General features: G+C 53.2%; 1 protein-coding gene across 1 annotated transcript in view; it reads left to right on the top strand.

Moving 5' to 3' along the window:
• Positions 1-151: 151 nt before the first annotated feature.
• The window catches only part of DENND2C (DENN domain containing 2C), a 28,124-nt gene continuing 11,962 nt past the window's right edge, over positions 152-16,313 (top strand). The window contains 9 exon segments of the mRNA XM_039699389.1: positions 152-220; positions 6,742-6,865; positions 6,868-7,669; positions 9,081-9,229; positions 9,762-9,874; positions 10,217-10,384; positions 13,083-13,179; positions 13,842-13,886; positions 15,576-15,757. Coding sequence (XP_039555323.1) covers positions 152-220; positions 6,742-6,865; positions 6,868-7,669; positions 9,081-9,229; positions 9,762-9,874; positions 10,217-10,384; positions 13,083-13,179; positions 13,842-13,886; positions 15,576-15,757 — 1,749 coding nt within the window.

Here is a 16,313-nt window from a genome sequence, read left to right as displayed (position 1 = left end):
CGGGCCGAGGCCGCGGAGAGACGGGACGGGGCGCGGCGGGGGCGGGGTCTCCTTCTGAGTGACGGCCTCGTCAACCAACGGGAAGTGGCTTCGGGCCCTTCGGGGCGGGGAGGAGGTGGGATCACCACTTGAGTGATGGCTACAGCAGCCAATGGGAGGTGGTTCCGTGCGCGCCGGGAGCGTCCTGCGGGAGCGGGGCCGGGAGCGGGCCGAGGCCGCGGTGAGACGGGGCGGGGGGCGGCGGGACCGGCGGGGGTACACCGGGAGGGCGAGCGGGTGGCCCGGGGGTCTGGAGCTTCCCGCAGTCGCGGCCGGGCTTGGGGCGGCGGTCCCCGAGGGGTCCCCATGTCCCGGCTGCGGACAGCGGCCGGTGCAGCATCTTGCCCGTGCCTGACGGGCCGGAGGGAGCAGGTGCTGCTCCAGCTGCCCGGAGGAGACGCAGCTCGCCAGGGGAGCCGCGGTCGGGGTGGGTTGGTCTGCCCAGCCCGTGCGGGGAGGGCGGCGGGCGGGGCTGGCCGGTGGTGGGCACAGGAGGGCCCGCCGGCCGTCGGGGAGCGCGTCTGCCGTGAGGGCGATGGAGCGCGGGCTGCCCGGGGCGGCTGCTGCTGCTGCGGAGCGTCTCTGTCGCTCCTTTGAAACAACTCAGGACAATGGATTTATCAATTGCAAGTTGTCTCCCCGCGGGGATGGCCCAAAGCCGCCGTGCTCTGGGTGCTGCTCTGTCTCCCAGCTCCCCGCTCTGGTTCTGTACAGAGCTTTACACGCTGCGGGGTGAGGTCTCGCTGGATGTTTGTGCTTTGTTGCGCTGAGGTGCGTGGGGCTGAGCTGGAGCAGTGTCCCCTTGCCTTCCCCACACACACACAGCCTCTGTGCCAGTGACACGGCCTGCCTGGGAGGGTGCCTGGCTGTGACAGAGCCCGGGCACTGCTGCAGCAGTTCCTCCTCGCAGCTGGGACTGGCATCAGCGAGGGATGGAAGGAAAGTAGAAGAGAAGTTACGGGAAAACCAGCCCCTGGAAATGTGCATTTGAGCGCTGGTGGCTGGAGGACCTGGCCTGGATGTGGAGTCCTAGTGTTGTCCTTTGCTGCTTGGCAAAATTTTTATCTCAGTCTTCCAGTTGTAATAATGGAATATGGATATGACTCAGTAGGCAGCTCTGGAACACATTATCTGAATGGTGTCTGAGAGGTTTTCTGGTGCTTCCTTAGTCTGTACCCTTTGAACCTCCTGGGGCAGCTGCCTTGGTGCTGCTGAGACATTCCCAAAGGAATGAGTGCTTGGTTGTGGCCCCACACAGCCTGTCTGGGGTGGCCCGTGTAAAGCCACACAGGCTTTGTGCCTTTCCTTTGGAACCTCACCTCTGATGGTGGCACCAAGGAAGTGCTCCAGGATAAGTCGTGATTGATTTTTAACTCCATGCCCAGCTTGTGCCTCATTTGTGGTGTGCAGCTGCAGCGTTCCTGGGGCTGGCAGCCAGCCCGGGGTGCAGGGGCTGAGTCAACTGCTGTTAGTATTGCTACCCTGGGCATTCAGATCCTGTGAGTCAGGTTAAAAACCCACGACTTTTAAAAATAGTACATTGTGGGTTCTGTCCATGGGCACCCTGGTGTAGCAGCCTTCAGGGCTTACATGTTGGAAGTGCTCTGGTTTGGGGTTTTTTTTATATCTTGAGGAAAAACTTGCTTTCAAGAAGTTGAATTTCATCACTTTAGAAAAGTACATTCAGTAGAAAAGTCTTAGGACCCATGAGGGTCAGACTTAACCTCTTTTTGCTGTGTAATTTGGATTAGCAGTAAATTTTCTCTGTCCAGGGGCTGTGGCCACGGATGTAATGAGGCAGAACTGCTCCTCAGCAGGAGATGCAGCAGCATGGAAGGAGTTAATACCTCGTGGTTAGAGTAGCTTTGTATCGAGATGGAAATGACTAAGCACTCTGCATTCCTGGAGAGTTACTTATTTTGATATAAAATCTGCTTGTTTGGTACTGCCCATGTCTTTGAGACATCAGCATGGCAGGGTTGTTGAGAGGAGCGTCAGGATTGTTCTGCAGAGGAACAGGATGGGAGTAGCTGAGAGCTCTGGAAGGGGTCCTTTCCCTCCAGGAACGAGCTGCCAGCTTCCCTAGGCTCCACAAGACCAGAAACTGCTTTTGATTTGGCTGCTAGCACAGGAGGCTTGGTGACTTGGTGGCTCTGGGGTGGTTTAGGACTGCACAGCTTTCACAAAAGGACTGAGATTGCCTCAGAGCTGCACGGGCTGGTCCAGGCGGGGTTTGTGTTCCCAGCAGCAGGACAAGGTAAGGTGCTGTGTCAGTGCCTCTGCTCTCTCTGTGCCTCTGCTGCAGGCTGCTCGGGGTGCTGGGGGTTCCAGCAGCCCAGCTTTGGGGGGCTGACCTCAGCACTAGGCAGGGATTCATTCTGGAACAGCAGAACTGGCAGCTTTCTCTCCTTGGGAGTGTGGTTTCAGGAAATGGAATTGTCTCGAGGCTTTGCATGGAAAATGTGTAGTGTGCTCTCTGGATTTCAGGGCTGGAAAAAGAGTCAGGGCTACCTGTCATGTGCTGGGAACGTGCCTTATTCTTCTGCTTTGGGAGCTTCCAAACAGCGTGGATCAGAGAGGCAGTCTTTTGGCAGAAATGGGTGGTGTTTTGTCTGGAAATTATGTGATTTTCCCCCAAACTGCTGCTTCCAGTGAAATAATTCAGTATTCTTAACTACACTGGTCTCTGAGTCCTGATGCAGTAAGGATGATAAATTTGGCTTCTCTGGAAATACTGGGAAGCACACTGGGGCCACGGAAGGAGTTTGGCAGGGGAGGCCAGGATGGAAGCAGTCACAAGTCTGGTTATTCTGTGACAGGAATGATTTGTACGGTGCTTGATACAAGTGCTGGCTGCCTGACCCAGGTGGTCTCTGCCAGCTCTGTGTCCCTGAACTGTGTTTTAGCCTGTCCTGGACTACATTTAAGAGTTACTTAACTTGGATCACACCACCCCAGTGTGCTCTTTCTTCACCAAAGATCAGTCTCTACCCTTGCCTGGGCTCACGTGGTGAGCTGAAATAAAATGCCTGGTTCTTGATAGCAAGCCTGGGCAGGTGAAAAGCTGCATTCCTCTCTTCCTTGGATGGATATTTTGGAAGAGACAGTCCAGGGAGCAGCACTGGGCAGGGAGAACTTTAGGCTTGTGCTCGACTGTCTCTGGATCCCATTCCTGTGTGTCCAAGGCCAGTTTGGATGGGGCTTGGAGCAACCTGGGACACTGGACAGTGTGGAAAGAGATGAGCTTTAAGGTTCCTTCCAGTCCAACCCATTCTGGGATTCTGGAATTCCATGTCCTGGCCAAGGCTGAGCTTCTCCTCCACGTTTCTCAGCTCCTGGTTGTGCCTTACCATGGGAGCAGGGACCTGGGCAGTGGCAGAGGGCAGGAGCATTAGGGCTTGACTTCAGCCATGGCCTGAGGTGAGGAAGCAGAAATGGGTCTGTCTGTCTGGCTGTGTGTCTGGCTGAGGAAGCTGCAGCACAGGCAGTTTTTGCTGCAGCCTTCCCAACGTGAGCCATGGCAGGAAGGATGTGGGGCAGGCTGGCAGCCAGCAGAGCTGCCCAGCTTGGGCACAGCAAGGGTGGACCCACCTGGAGGGCTGTGCAGGGCTGCTCAGCCTCCTCTGAGCAGTCGTTTGTCCTCATGGATGGTGGAGGGTGTCAGGAAAGGTTCTGGGCACTGCCCAGGCTCCCCAGGGAATGGGCACGGCCCTGAGGCTGCCAGAGCTCCAGGAGTGTCCTGTGCAGGGCCAGGAGTTGGACAGGATGATCCTTGTGGTTCCCTTCCAAGTGGACTCCATGATTCTCTGCCAGGCTGTTCCCAGAGGAGCTCCCAGCTGGAGCATTTAGGAGAAGGCAGGCAGTGCTGTTGGAGTCAGAGCAGCTGGGCACAGGCTGTGAGTGCAGCTGCTGGACTGTGCACAAACCCAGTCCTGTGGATAAACCCCTGCTCCACCCCACAGAGTCCTTTGGGTTCTGCTCCCTGTGCCCCTCCTGCTTCCAGCAGTGCTGTGTTTGAGACTTGGCAGGCCCTGGAGGATCCTGGTGTGAAGCTGGGCTGCTGGGGAGGCTGTTTGAGCCCTGTCCCCCTGTCTGTCCCCAGCAGAGCCTGTCCTTTGCCAGCTGGGTCCTGAGAGTGTCCTGGAGCTGCAGGAGTTGAGTGGCACAGCAGAGGGAAAGCTGCTTTCCTGTCTGCTAATCAGGGCTCTGCAGACACACATGGAGGAAGGATGGCTCTGCTCTGGCTCAGGATGTTTTGGCAACAATGCCTATTTATAGGAGAGGGCAGGGGCCCCTTGCTGCTGTGGGAAGAGGGTCTCCAGTGGCTACGGAAGCACTGAGGGCAGGCTGGAATGCTGATGAGGGACAGAGGGCTGATGATGGAGCAAATACCCCCAGCTCGGGGCTTACCCAGATTGTCCAAGTTTATCCCAGTCACTGCTGAGTGGGAGAGTTACCAGCAGCTCTCTGGGACAACAGGCTGAGCAATTCCAGCCTGCAGGAACTCACTGTGGAGACAGGGAGCTGCTTCCCACTGCAACTGTGCTGCTGTGGCAGAAGGGGAGAGTGTAGCAGAGGCAAGGCTTGGTGTCATGAGTGCCCAAACCACCCCTGAGCTGCCTGGGAGCCCTGGGGTGTCCTTGACCAGTGAGCTTTCTCACTGCTGCTATCAAGGAGATCTGCCAAGGCCAGTGCTTTGCTTTTAATTGCACTGCAGGTGCCTCTGCCAAGCAGATCAGCAGCTCCAGGGATAACCCTGAGCCCTGGAATTCGAGGTGTGGTGCCAGCAGTGGGCAGGGTGTGGGTCTGCTGTGGTGGGGGCTCTCCACACCCAGCCTGGAGAGTGGGACGGGACCCCTTGCCAGGCAGGTTTCAGCTCCTGTGTCTCCCAGCGTGGTTTGCTGCCCAGCCCTGGCTCTGCCCACTGTGCCAGGCTGTGGTGACTCAGTGCTGGCCGGGTGTGGTGGCAGTGGCAGTGGAGGGCACGTGCCCAGGGTGGCAGTGGCAGCTGGAGCCTGAGCACAGGCTTGGTGAGACCCTGGCCCCTGGTCCCCCCTGGAGCAGTCTGGCTGTTCTCTGCAGGGATCCTCTGCTTTTGTGCATGGGTGGAATTCTGCTGTGCCCCTGCCTTTGCAGGGAGCTTCGTGGTGCCAGGGGAATGTTACCAGAGGCAGCGTGGCTCTGGCCTGAGCTGAGCACTTGTCTCCTGCTGCAGATGGAGGTTGTTAAATACAGCTGGAGGGCTGGAATTTCTGAAATGGGATAATTGCCCAGAGAAAGGGAGGAACGGGGCTTGTTAGAGCCTAAGGGTTGCTGTCTTCTGTCCAAGATGAGTTTTCACCTGTGCTGGCATATCTGGGAATACTGGGGATGCCTTATGAGCTACAGATAGAGCCAAAGGGCTCCAAGGCTGAGGATTCCACACATGAGATTTCTGTGCTGAGGCCATGCTGGACCTGCAGGTGCTGGCTCTGCACAGCCACCCCAGTTCTCCCTGGTGGTGTCACCTGCATTCCTTGCTGGATTGTCTGGAGGATGTGTGCTGTATCCCCTGCATGACATGTGTGGGAAGTCTCAAAGAGCACAGCTCCTGTTTGTGCAGGCTCTGCTTGGCTAGGAGAAGCCAGAGTGTTTCTTTAGCATTCCTTCTCTGCTGATCTAAACACAAGGTGATTTTTCACTTGAAGATGAGAATTCACTGTTTCTTTTGCCTTTTGAAACTTCCCTGGCTGCAAGCCACAGGCTGGGCACCACTGCCCTCCTGTCTCTTGGATGGCAAATTTAGGTCAGGTGTTGACAAACAGAGCACCAGACAAGTTTTCACTTGTGTTGTGGAGCAAGAGAGCACTTCTGGGAGGAGGATGCACTCTTCCCCAGCCACCACAGCTCTTCTTGTCCTGTGTGAAGCAGCAGCTCCTCTCTGGAGAAGCAGATGTGGTTCCTTTTTCTAGAGCTGCCCTGGTGCCTCGTGTCCTGCTGTGTCTCTGCTGAGTGGGGAGCTCAGGTGCCACAGGGATTTGTCTCTACTGCCTGAGCATCAGGAGGAGCTGCACTCCTGCAGAAGGGCTGGCTGAGATCCACGCTGCTGTGTTCCTCTGCCATTAAATAATTTCCTTGAGTTTGCATGCCTGGGATCCCTCGGGGTGTTTTGTGCTTGCTGTGTTTGGTTTTTAAGCCCGTGAAGCCTCAGTTCCCTTTCAGTGTGTGCACAAACAGCCCCTGTGGGGAGTGAGCTCTGGAAGCCTGTCCCGAGCACGTGGTGGATTTGATTTGGGGAGGAATGTTCTGCAGTAATTGCCAGGAGCAGCTGGGACTCTGGGGTGAGGAGCATGGCTGGGGTGCTGTCACCAAAGGGGTGCTGGGGACAGCCAAAGAAACTCCATCATCAGAAGGCATGAAAAGGCACTTTATTAACAGAAATCCACAGTTCTTATAGAAACAATGGTGGACCTAAGACCTGATTGGCCTTTAGGAATCTTCTCCCACCTATTGGTCAAGAAGGGACAACTCCTTCTTGTAAACATCTTTGACAAACAGAGATTGCCTGGCAGGTGCAGAGATTGAGAGAATAATTGTTTTAATTCTTTCTCTGAGCTTTCTCACAGCTTCCCAGGGAAGTCCTGGCACAGCTCTGTCTCTCTGTGTTCAGAGGATGTGTGATCACCACAGGGTGCAGCTCATGGCTCTTGTTTTTGCCCACAGGTCGGAGCAGCCAGCCCGGACTCTGTGACACCGCTGGGCACTTGGGAGCGTGGTGCCAGCTTTGATGTGTGCAGGACACGGGAGGACGTGGCCAGGGCTGGGCATGGGCTGTGTGTGAGCCCTGTGGCCCTGCCATGCACCCCACGGGGGCTGGGGACAGCAGCTTCTCCCGCGGGGCCGTGCAGAGCCAGACCCTGTCCCGCAGCCACTGCCGCAACATCAAGCAGAAGATCTCGCAGTGGGAGGGCAGGACACGGGGCTGCCCCAGCAAGGACAGGCAGCAGCCTAAGGACTTTGGAGTAAAGTATGATCCCAGCTGCAATGCACTACCCAAAGTGAAGGCAGAATGCACAGAGAATGGCAGAAGGGCTGGGTCCAAAGATCCAAAGAGCCTGGGGCTGGATTTCAGGGAAGACGCACGGAGCTGCTGGCACACTGGGGGCTGTGGTGGCCCAGCTTCCCCAGCCAAGGAGAAAGGAGAGGGGCAAACAGGCTTCCTGACCCCGGGGGTGACACTGCCCCCAGGGAACTTCTATACCTCACAAGCTCTGTGGAGGAGAGCAGATCCCCCCCTGCCTGGCAGAACCTCTCCTGTTGCCTCGGACCTCCAGAGGAAGCGAGGCATCTCTGGCTCCACAGAAAGAGAACTGCAAATCAAAGGAGTGGACGCTCTCTGCAGGGCAGAGAGGAGCTTGAGAAACATTTACTCTGAGGTTGAGGGGCAAGAGGAGGAGGCAGCTCCTGATCCACCACCCAAACCCCGCAGGACTTTCCGCTACCTGGCAGAGAAGGGCGCTGGTGGTCGTAGAGATGCCAGTGCCACCAGGGAAGCTCCCCTGCAAAAGCAGTGTGGAAGGGACTTGGTGTCATCCTCCAACAACCCTGAGAAGAAAATAGCCAGCAGGAGGATCAGAGGGAGAGCCCAGAGGTACATAATCCATCTCTCATGTCTGAAACATTTCTTTAAATCATTTTCTAGATGGGTTTAGGCAGCTTGCTTGGCATGATGTCCTTGTGGAGTGCTGCTAGTGATGATGCCTCTTTTCAATGGGGAAAGCGTGTTCCTGCTTTTGCTGCTGACACTCTTGCAAAGAAGGCTCCAGGTTCCAACAGAAGTCAGCCCACACCTTGGAACAGAGTGGAGTGACAATATGCTGGTCCCAGGGAGAGACCTGCCTGCTGCTTGCCCTCAGCTGCAATTTGGGGATGGCAGAGTAGCTTTCTCTTGGGGCACTGTGGCTGCTGAGTCTTTGGCTTTTTCTGGAGTGAAAGATTCTCTTGTTGCTTCAGGCTGGAGGCTGTGGGTACTGCTCTTGCAGTAGGTTTGTCTGGTTTTCCCTCTTTCCCATACCCTTCTGAGGTGCCTTGATGCAGATCCTGCTCTCAGGTGAGCTGCCTGTACCAGCAGAGATGTGGCTTGAGGTTCTGAAACCTTCCACTGTGGCAAAGTGTGCAGCAACAACCCAGATTTTATGATCATGATGGGCTAAATCTTTGCCAGCTCTTCTATCACCTCAGTGCCCTAATTTCAAAATAGTGGCCAAGTGGATGGAAATGCCAACCCACAATTGCATGAACACCTTGAGCACGGGTAGGAGAGGCCAGCAGGAAGCAGTGCCCTGGTTCTGAGCTGCTGCAAGTCTGCAAAACATGGTTTGGGTTCTTGCCTCTGACAGGATGGGGCTGGCCATGCCTGCTTGGAGTGTGCTTGGCCATGGAGCCTCCAGCTCCCTTTCTTACCTAATAAATCTGGCTTTGACTGGGATAATTTTCTTCTTGGCATCTTGTGTGCTGCTGTGTTTTGGGGTTGTGATGAAAATATTGGTAACACAGCAGTGTGGGAGCTGTGCTTACACAGAGCTGGGAGGGGACACAGCAGGGACAGCTGACCCCAAGGATGTTCCAGACCCTGTGATGTTCTGCTCAGCAGTAATAATTGGGGAAGAAGCAGAAAGGGGGAAATTTGGAGTTTGTGTTCCCAAGTAACCATTAAACATGATAGAGCCCCTGGACATGGCTCAACACCGAGGGAAATAGGGAATGAATCCCTTGTTTTGCTTTCCTTGCTTGTGCAGCTTTTGCTTTACCTTCCAAACTGTCTTTATCTGGACCCATGCACGTGTTTTCTCTCTTGTCCCCTCTGATTCCCTCCCCCATCCCACGGGCTGGCAGTGAGGGGCTGAGCTGCTGCCTGGGGTTAAACCTCAACCCTTGGAAATGTCACCCTAGAGTGGAGCATCCGTGTGCTGGATGGTCCCAAGGAGGGCCAGCTGTGTTTGGACTGCAGACAGCAACTCCAGCAGGTGCCTTTAGAAGAAGTCACACTGGTTTTCCTCTAGGAAATCTTTTGAGTTTGAGGACATCCAGGGCTTCCGCAGGCGGCAGGCGGGCGGCGGCTCCCACAGACCCCGGGAGGAGACAAATGGCACTGCAGGATCCAGGCTGCTCTGCACTCAGTCTGAGGACAACATCTACGAGGACATTATCTGTATGTGCCTGGGCTTCTGGGGGTGTCCTCCCCGTGGTTAAGGGTGGCAGTGGTGCTGGGGAGGGAGGAGTGAAGGTGAGGGTGCATTGAGGCCCTTTCTGCCTCTAGGGCTGTTAAAGTCTTCCCTGTGTGGTTTTCTTTGTTGGTGTTGGTGACATCTGCACGTGAACAGCCTGATTTCAGATGTCATGGCAGGTCACTGGAGTTGGCCTGTGCTAAACTGATTTCTTTATTAGCCCTTGGAATGCTTTGCTTGAGTGTTGCACAGAGATCAGTGTGAACACTGCCAAAAGGAGCTGCTTTGCAATAGAGCTGCTTGCTCTGCAGGGGAAGAAGTGTTTTGTTCTGCTGAGGCCATGTACAGTTTGCCAGGTTGATGGCAGTGGGTTAGAAGGATGTGGTGGGAACCTCATCCAGCTTTAAGCAGGTCTCTCACACCCTGTTATTGACACGCTCTCCTCACTTATATCCCTGGCAAAAATTACAGGGCTTTATCTCCTTTCATAAATCCCCCATCCAATGCTTTTTCCAGGTGCTACAAAAGAACATCCTTATGAAGATATCAGAGCACTGCCCTTGCCCCTGTGGAAGGTCCCATCTGTCTGGAAGCTGCCCCCTCCCCGGAGCATCTGCAGGGCTCCCAAGGTAGGCTGGGGGGATTAATGGGGCAGGGATTTGCAGAATCATTCCCACAATGATGGGAATATGCTCAGCCTCACATTCCACACTGGTTTGCCTTATTGTTTTATGGCTTGTTATTAATGTAAATAATATATCATGTAATAATGAGCAGCCATGGCAGCTGATTAAGCTGCTAAGGAGCAAAAGAGTAGGAACAAGGGAGATTTGGTGAGATGTTTGAGTGGAGAGGTGGGATGGAGAGCTTGGTAGAGCAGATTTACCAGCTGTAATCTGACTCCTCTGCCTGTGACCTTGGACCAAAGCTGGATCTCATGCTTAACTATCTCTTCTGCTTCTGTTTTCCAGCCTCCTCCAAAACCTCCCTTCCTCAGCCGTAAATCACTGGAGCTGAAGCCCTCCCAGACAAATGTCCAAGGGAAGGTGGGGAAGGAGACCTCCCTGCCTGTCACTCTGTCTGAGTGGAAGCTGTTCCGAGCAGTGGAGGCTGCCAGCAGGAGAAAGAACCTGCCCTGGGTGAGATTCAAATGTAAAACTTCACTTCTTGCCTGGCATTTCAAGCTCTTGCTGCTTTGCAAGTGCTTTGTGAGGGGCCACAGAGCTGTGGGCCAGGCAGGTGATTGCTGCTTGGCACTGCTGCTCCAGCCATTCCCTCTCCAAGTGGCAGGGCTGGTGTTTGGGGGTCTGAGTGCCAGTTCTAGCTGGGACAGTAGTGGTTTTGTTGGTCAGGAATCACAGTGGTGTTTTTGTGGGCAGACAAAGTGCTCAGTGTTGGCCTGGAGGTCAGGGCTGTGTGAGAACACAAGCCCTTCCTCGTGCTTTGTCACCTAAGCCTTGTTCCCAGTGTTTCCATGGAGTGTTGGCGCTGGGTTTGTGCTCTTGGAGAGCTCCAGGGGCAGGTCTGTAATGCTGTGTGGACATGTCCCTGCTCCCAGTGACTTCCCAGGCTGATCCTGGTGTTCCACTGCAGGCCCTGAGCTGTGGGATAGTTGTGGGGCCCTTGGTTACTTGGAATGTTGGCCTGGAGTTCTGGACTGGCACCAGCAGCAGCTGTTTCATCGTTTAAGGGTGCAGAGGAACTCTCAGGGATAAGAGCATTTCACAAAGCCTTCTTCATCCAGCTGTCCCTTCTGGCCTCTCCCTCCTGCCTGGCTGCAGAGACAATTATGCTGCTGAGGCCAGAGGGGTGAGGAGGGCTTTTAATCCACCTTCTCACAAAGGACTGTTCAGTTTGGTGCCTTGGGAAGGTTTCTAGATCCTCCTGTTGGTGACCAGCTCACATCCCTGTGTGACAAAAGGCACCACATGCTGTGGAAGGGTAGCTGCAGCTGCCACTGTGGTGGCACTTGGTGCATGAGACTCAAATTCCAGTTGTGGTAGTGAGAAAGACTTATTTTTCTGTGGTAAAATCATTTCACTTCAGCAGATCTTTATTTCATCTGAAAGTCACGTGTATTTGCTCAGATTGCACAAGACTCTGAGGTAGAGTTGGACAGCTGCAAAGGATTTTTCAAACCTTTAAAGTGCTTTGGAGTATCAAGTAACTTCTGTCTGTGTTTTTAAACGAATTCTAGGTCTGGAAAATCAGGAAGGAGATGGCAAGATTATAAAAATGCTGTGATGGAGAGTATCTCTCATTTGGAGAGGGAAAATAAAATGTTCTCCAAAAGCAAACCTATTCCAAAAATCTGGTAACAATTTACATGCAGGAAGAGCACTTTACTCTATTTGCTCATGAGGAATTGAGCCAAGGTTGCTCGAGAGGTTGAGAAAAGGACTGGGGTCTAAAAAGACAAAACCTTTTGCCTAAGAAACACATGGCTGCCTTAAACACACCCAGGGTGGTGACTCAGCTGCACAAAAATCAGGACAGAAATGAAGATCTCCTAGGTAAGGCTGGGTAAAAAGGGAAAGAAGGCAGGTTTGGCAGGAGGAGCACTGCTCTCTGCAGTGGGCTGTTTGTTCCCTGCAGCCTCCTCGTGCTGGGGGGGCTGGCTGAGGCAGAAAATGGGGAGAAATCCATTGGAAAAGGAGAGCCTAAGCCTGGACTGCTGATCTGGGGATTAAACACTGAGCTGAACAAACAGGTTCTCTTTAATATATTTCTTTTTATGCTGTATTTGTGATGACAAATGGCTGGGCCCCACCCTCCTGTGTTCTGTTGAATGAATTCTTGAGGCAGGAATGAACTTGACCTGCTCCCTGCATTTAGGGTAAATCCCTCTTGCCATGAAGCTGCCTTTGATGTGGGGAGTCAGGAGCCCCTGGGGCACTGGCAGGTGAGGTGAATGCACAGAGCAGGCTGTGACAGGGACACAGAAAGTGTCAGGACTTTGGCTGTAAGGCTGTTGTGACCAGTGGAAGATTACCAGCACCACTGCAGAGTCAAAGTGCTGACCTTTCTTTCATGTCTGTGCTTAGTCTGCACTGGCTGTGCTTTTACCCAGCTTTTTTTCTTTCACTGGACCGGGTGTGTGGTCCTGCAGCACAGAGCCATTGTTCTGTCCCACTGTCTGTCTTCATTTGTGCAAAATCACAGAATGGTTTGGGTGGAAAGGCCCTTAAATTCCTCCTCAATTCCACCCCTTGCCATGGCCATGGCCACCTTCCACTAGAGCAGGGTACCCTGAGTACATCATCCCCTCATTCCAGCAACACCTGGGGCAGGGCCTGTGCTTGGAGCAGCCTCCCTTGTGCTTTAGGAGACTTGAGCTGACATCAACTACAGCAGCAAACCCAAAAACCAACCCCAAGTTACAGTGAGAGAGCTCTGCCCAAGCCCAAGTTACAGTGAGAGAGCTCTGCTTTTTCTGGGCTTGGAAGGAGTTGGGCTGCTGGGGAGCATGTTCTGAGTCCTCTGTGCTGCAGGCTTTGAGATGTTCTTGCAAGTGCCTTTGCATAAAAAATGGAAATCTGATGCCAGACAGTTTGTCACTTCTATTTGGGAAGGCAAGTGTGACAGTTTCCAGAGTGCTTGTGCAGTCTGCTGTCAGCTTTGAGCTGTGCTGACAGGGATCTCTCTCTTGCAGCAGAAATCTGTGCTCATTCTTTATCCAGTGAGCTGGGCTAGAAGGAACCTCTGAGCCAGGGTTCCTGCAGGATTTGGGCAGCTTTCCCCAAGTCCTGGGTGGTGGCTGTTGGGCTGCCCTCCTGTTGGCACTTGGAGCCTTCTCTGGACCCCCACATTAACCTCTGCTTCTGCTTTGGATTCCAGCTGGTACTGAAAATACAGGAGATCTTTGATTCCAAGCGTGGAAAGAGGAAGGTGAAGCTGCTCAGTCCTGCTGGGAGAGAAGCAGCTCCAGTGAAAGGTACTGAGGTCTCCAGCACCACTGTCTGTGCTCTGCACACCTTGAGTGGCACAATTGCCCTGTCCCTGGCCTGGCACCACCACCTCATGCTGACTCAGCAGTGCAAACCCCACACTTGTGTCTGGAACAGGCCTTTCAGCTCAAGGAACACCTGCCTAACACAAATTTAACACTGTCACAAGGGGGGGAATTCTGAGCCTGCAGAGCTGGGCTGCTGGTTAAAAGTGCTTTTTTCAAAAAAGCAGATTAAAGGAAAAGTTCCTCAGAAAACCACTTGCCATGAGAGCTACCAGTGACTACTGCAGTCATTGTCTGTGTGCCTTGTTCTGATTGTGTAGGGTCTTTATTTATAATTATTCTGTTCAGCAGCTCTGTTAAGTTTTATAGCAGCCTCAACCAACCAGCTGGTTTGTGTTCTCTTCCCTGTTCAGCTGACCTGCAGGTCATTCACTGGCACCACTGCCTTGAGATCAGCTCTGCTCTGTGCAATTTGCTGTTCTAACACATTTTTCAGCTGCCCTTGGCTGATGCTTTGGGCAGGATTGGTGGGCAGCCCTGAGGGATGTTGATGTGATGAGTCTCAGGTTGTCTCTCTTTCCCAACTTTGGGTGTTGCCCATCTTCTTCTGCATGGCTAATAAGTGAAAACGTTGTGTGTTTCAGGTGAAACCAGCGGGAATGAAAGCGATACGGAAAATCAGCCCAAAAGTGAGTGAATCACAGGGCTGGTCCTGTCCCACAGCACTGCACCCTTGGCTGAGGCCCTGGTGGGATGAGCTGACGTGTGGGGATCTGCTGAGACAGGGCCAGGGAGCCTCTCAGAGGCCTCATGGCCAAGTCTGGGAGCTGCTGCTGTGACAAACCAACCTCTCTTTGTGCCCCTTCCCCTGAGCCCTTGAGGTTCAATGCTATTAATCTGCCAGTCAGCAGAAGCAGGGTCATTTTTGGGCTGGAAGGAGGTTGTTCTTGATCACCTTTACTGCTGCTGCTTGAGGTTATTTCCCTCCTGATTCCTTCTCTTGCTTCTGTTTTATGTAGTGCTGTGAAATGTCCTTTCCTCTGGGGAGAGTTCACCTGGGTATTTGTCTGGTTCCAATGTCCCGAGCTGGATCATAGACCCAAACTCCACACCTGCAACACCTGCTTGGTTTTATCTGGTTTTAGCTTCCGTGTGAAGACAGATTAAACAGAAGGATCTGGCACAGGTGCCCAGAGCAGCTGTGGCTGCCCCTGGATCCCTGGCAGTGCCCAAGGCCAGGCTGGACAGGTCTTGGAGCAGCCTGGGATTCTGGAAGGTGGCCCTCCCCATGGCAGGGGGTGGCACTGGATGAGCTTTGAGGTCTCTTCAACCCAAACTATTCAAGGATTCTATGAATTCTATGATTCTGTTCTATGATTTTAGTTTAGGTGTTTTATTTACTTGGAGGGAAATACTCGAAAGGCTTTAACTTGGAATGAAAAGTGAAATTCCATTTTTTTTTAATGTTAAGGAGAGTAGTGGAGAGTGAAGAATCTCAGCAGAAATATTGAGATTTCTTCAGAAAGATTGAGTCACTGCCTGATGGAAGAGTTGTTTGAGAGTGTCTAGGATGTGTCACAGTGCCTGGGCCACAGGAATTCCTGACGTCAGAGGGCTGTGCCTGTGCTTGTGAGCCTGTGCTGCCTGTCAGGACAGCCCAGCCTGGGGGTGCCATGGCCAGGGAGCTGCCTCTGCCTCTCCTGAGTGCCCCTGGTGTTTGGAGTGGCTCCCTGAGTCCTGGCAGCTCCTGACCTGGTGCAGCTGGCCTTCACTGCCTGCTACCCTGTTGTACACTCTGAGATGTGTAAGAACATCAGGGCAGCAGGAGAAATTTCAGTGTCTGTCAAGGGGGGTTTGCAGAGCTGCAGATTTGCAGGATTCTGGATTTGCAGGCCAGTGCTCCTTGTCTGAATCACAGAATCCTGGAATTGTTAGGGTTGGGAAAGACCTCTAAGGTCATCAAGTCTAGTCATGAACACAGCACCACCACCATGCTCACCATTAACCACATCCTCAAGGGCCACATCCACACATTTTTTAAGCACTTCCAGGGATGATGATTCCACCACTGCCCTGGGCAGCTTGCTCCAATGATAACAACCATTCCAGTGAAGAAATTGTCCCTAATATCCAACATAAACCTCCTCCAGTGGAATCTGAGGTTATTTCCTCTCCTCCTGTCACTTGTTCCTGGGGAAAGCTCAGCTCTGTGCACGAGGAGCTGACACAGGTTTCATATCCCATGGAGAGCATTTGAATGTTGGGCAAATCCACCCATCCCTTCCCCACTCTGATGGCAATGCTGAGTGCTCTTCTGTGCCCTGGAGGTGTGTGGCAGTGCCACCACAGGCTGGTTTGGGGTTTTTTGCTCTCCCCAGGTCGCCCCAGGTGCCTGAGGCGCTCGGCCTCCAAGAGGAACCCACACTACCAGACCTTGGAGAGGGATCTCATCGAGCTCCAGGAGCAGCGGCTCTTCGAGCTCTTCGTGGTGGTGTCCCTGCACAAGAAGGCATCTGAGGTCACCTACACACCACACATCATCCAGCAGTTCCCCAGCAAGGTAGGAGCTGTGTGGGAGCCTGCTCAGCTCTGTTTTCTCTTCTGAACTGCACTGGTCAGGATCTGGGTTTGGAATGTGAGGCACCTTGTTCTGTTACACACCCAGTGTGTGGTGTCAGGAGGTTGTTGAATATGTGTCTCAATAATAAGTTTATTTTCTTTTTTGAACTAATTTTTTCCTACTTAATTCAAATTTCATGGAGCCAAGGGGTATTTGATACCAGCTGAAGGAGAGGAAGGAGTCCAGAGCTCTGTCCCAAAGCTGGCAGGAACCTCATCCTGGCAGTCTGTCCTTTACAAACAAGGAGTGAGGCACTGATGGTGCACAGGAACTGCAATCCCAGGGCTTTTATGCTTATTTGTACTGTTTTTCAAAAGAATAATTTAAAAAATGGCAAAGCTGTTTGTAGAAGCCCCCAAAACCAGGAGATTTGTGGAAGTTGAAGCTAAGCCAAGCCCTTTGAAATAAGCTATTCAGCCCAAATGGGTGGCAAAACCAGTGTGTGACTGAATTATAGCTTAGTGAACTAAGTTGGGAAGCTGAGATGGAGCCTTGG

This window comes from Passer montanus, unplaced genomic scaffold, assembly GCF_014805655.1.
Source record: "Passer montanus isolate IOZ18808 unplaced genomic scaffold, ASM1480565v1 scaffold132, whole genome shotgun sequence".
In the NCBI taxonomy this organism is placed as follows: domain Eukaryota; kingdom Metazoa; phylum Chordata; class Aves; order Passeriformes; family Passeridae; genus Passer; species Passer montanus.
The sequence above is the reverse complement of the archived record's forward strand: the minus strand, read 5'-3'. Positions and strand labels throughout refer to the sequence as shown.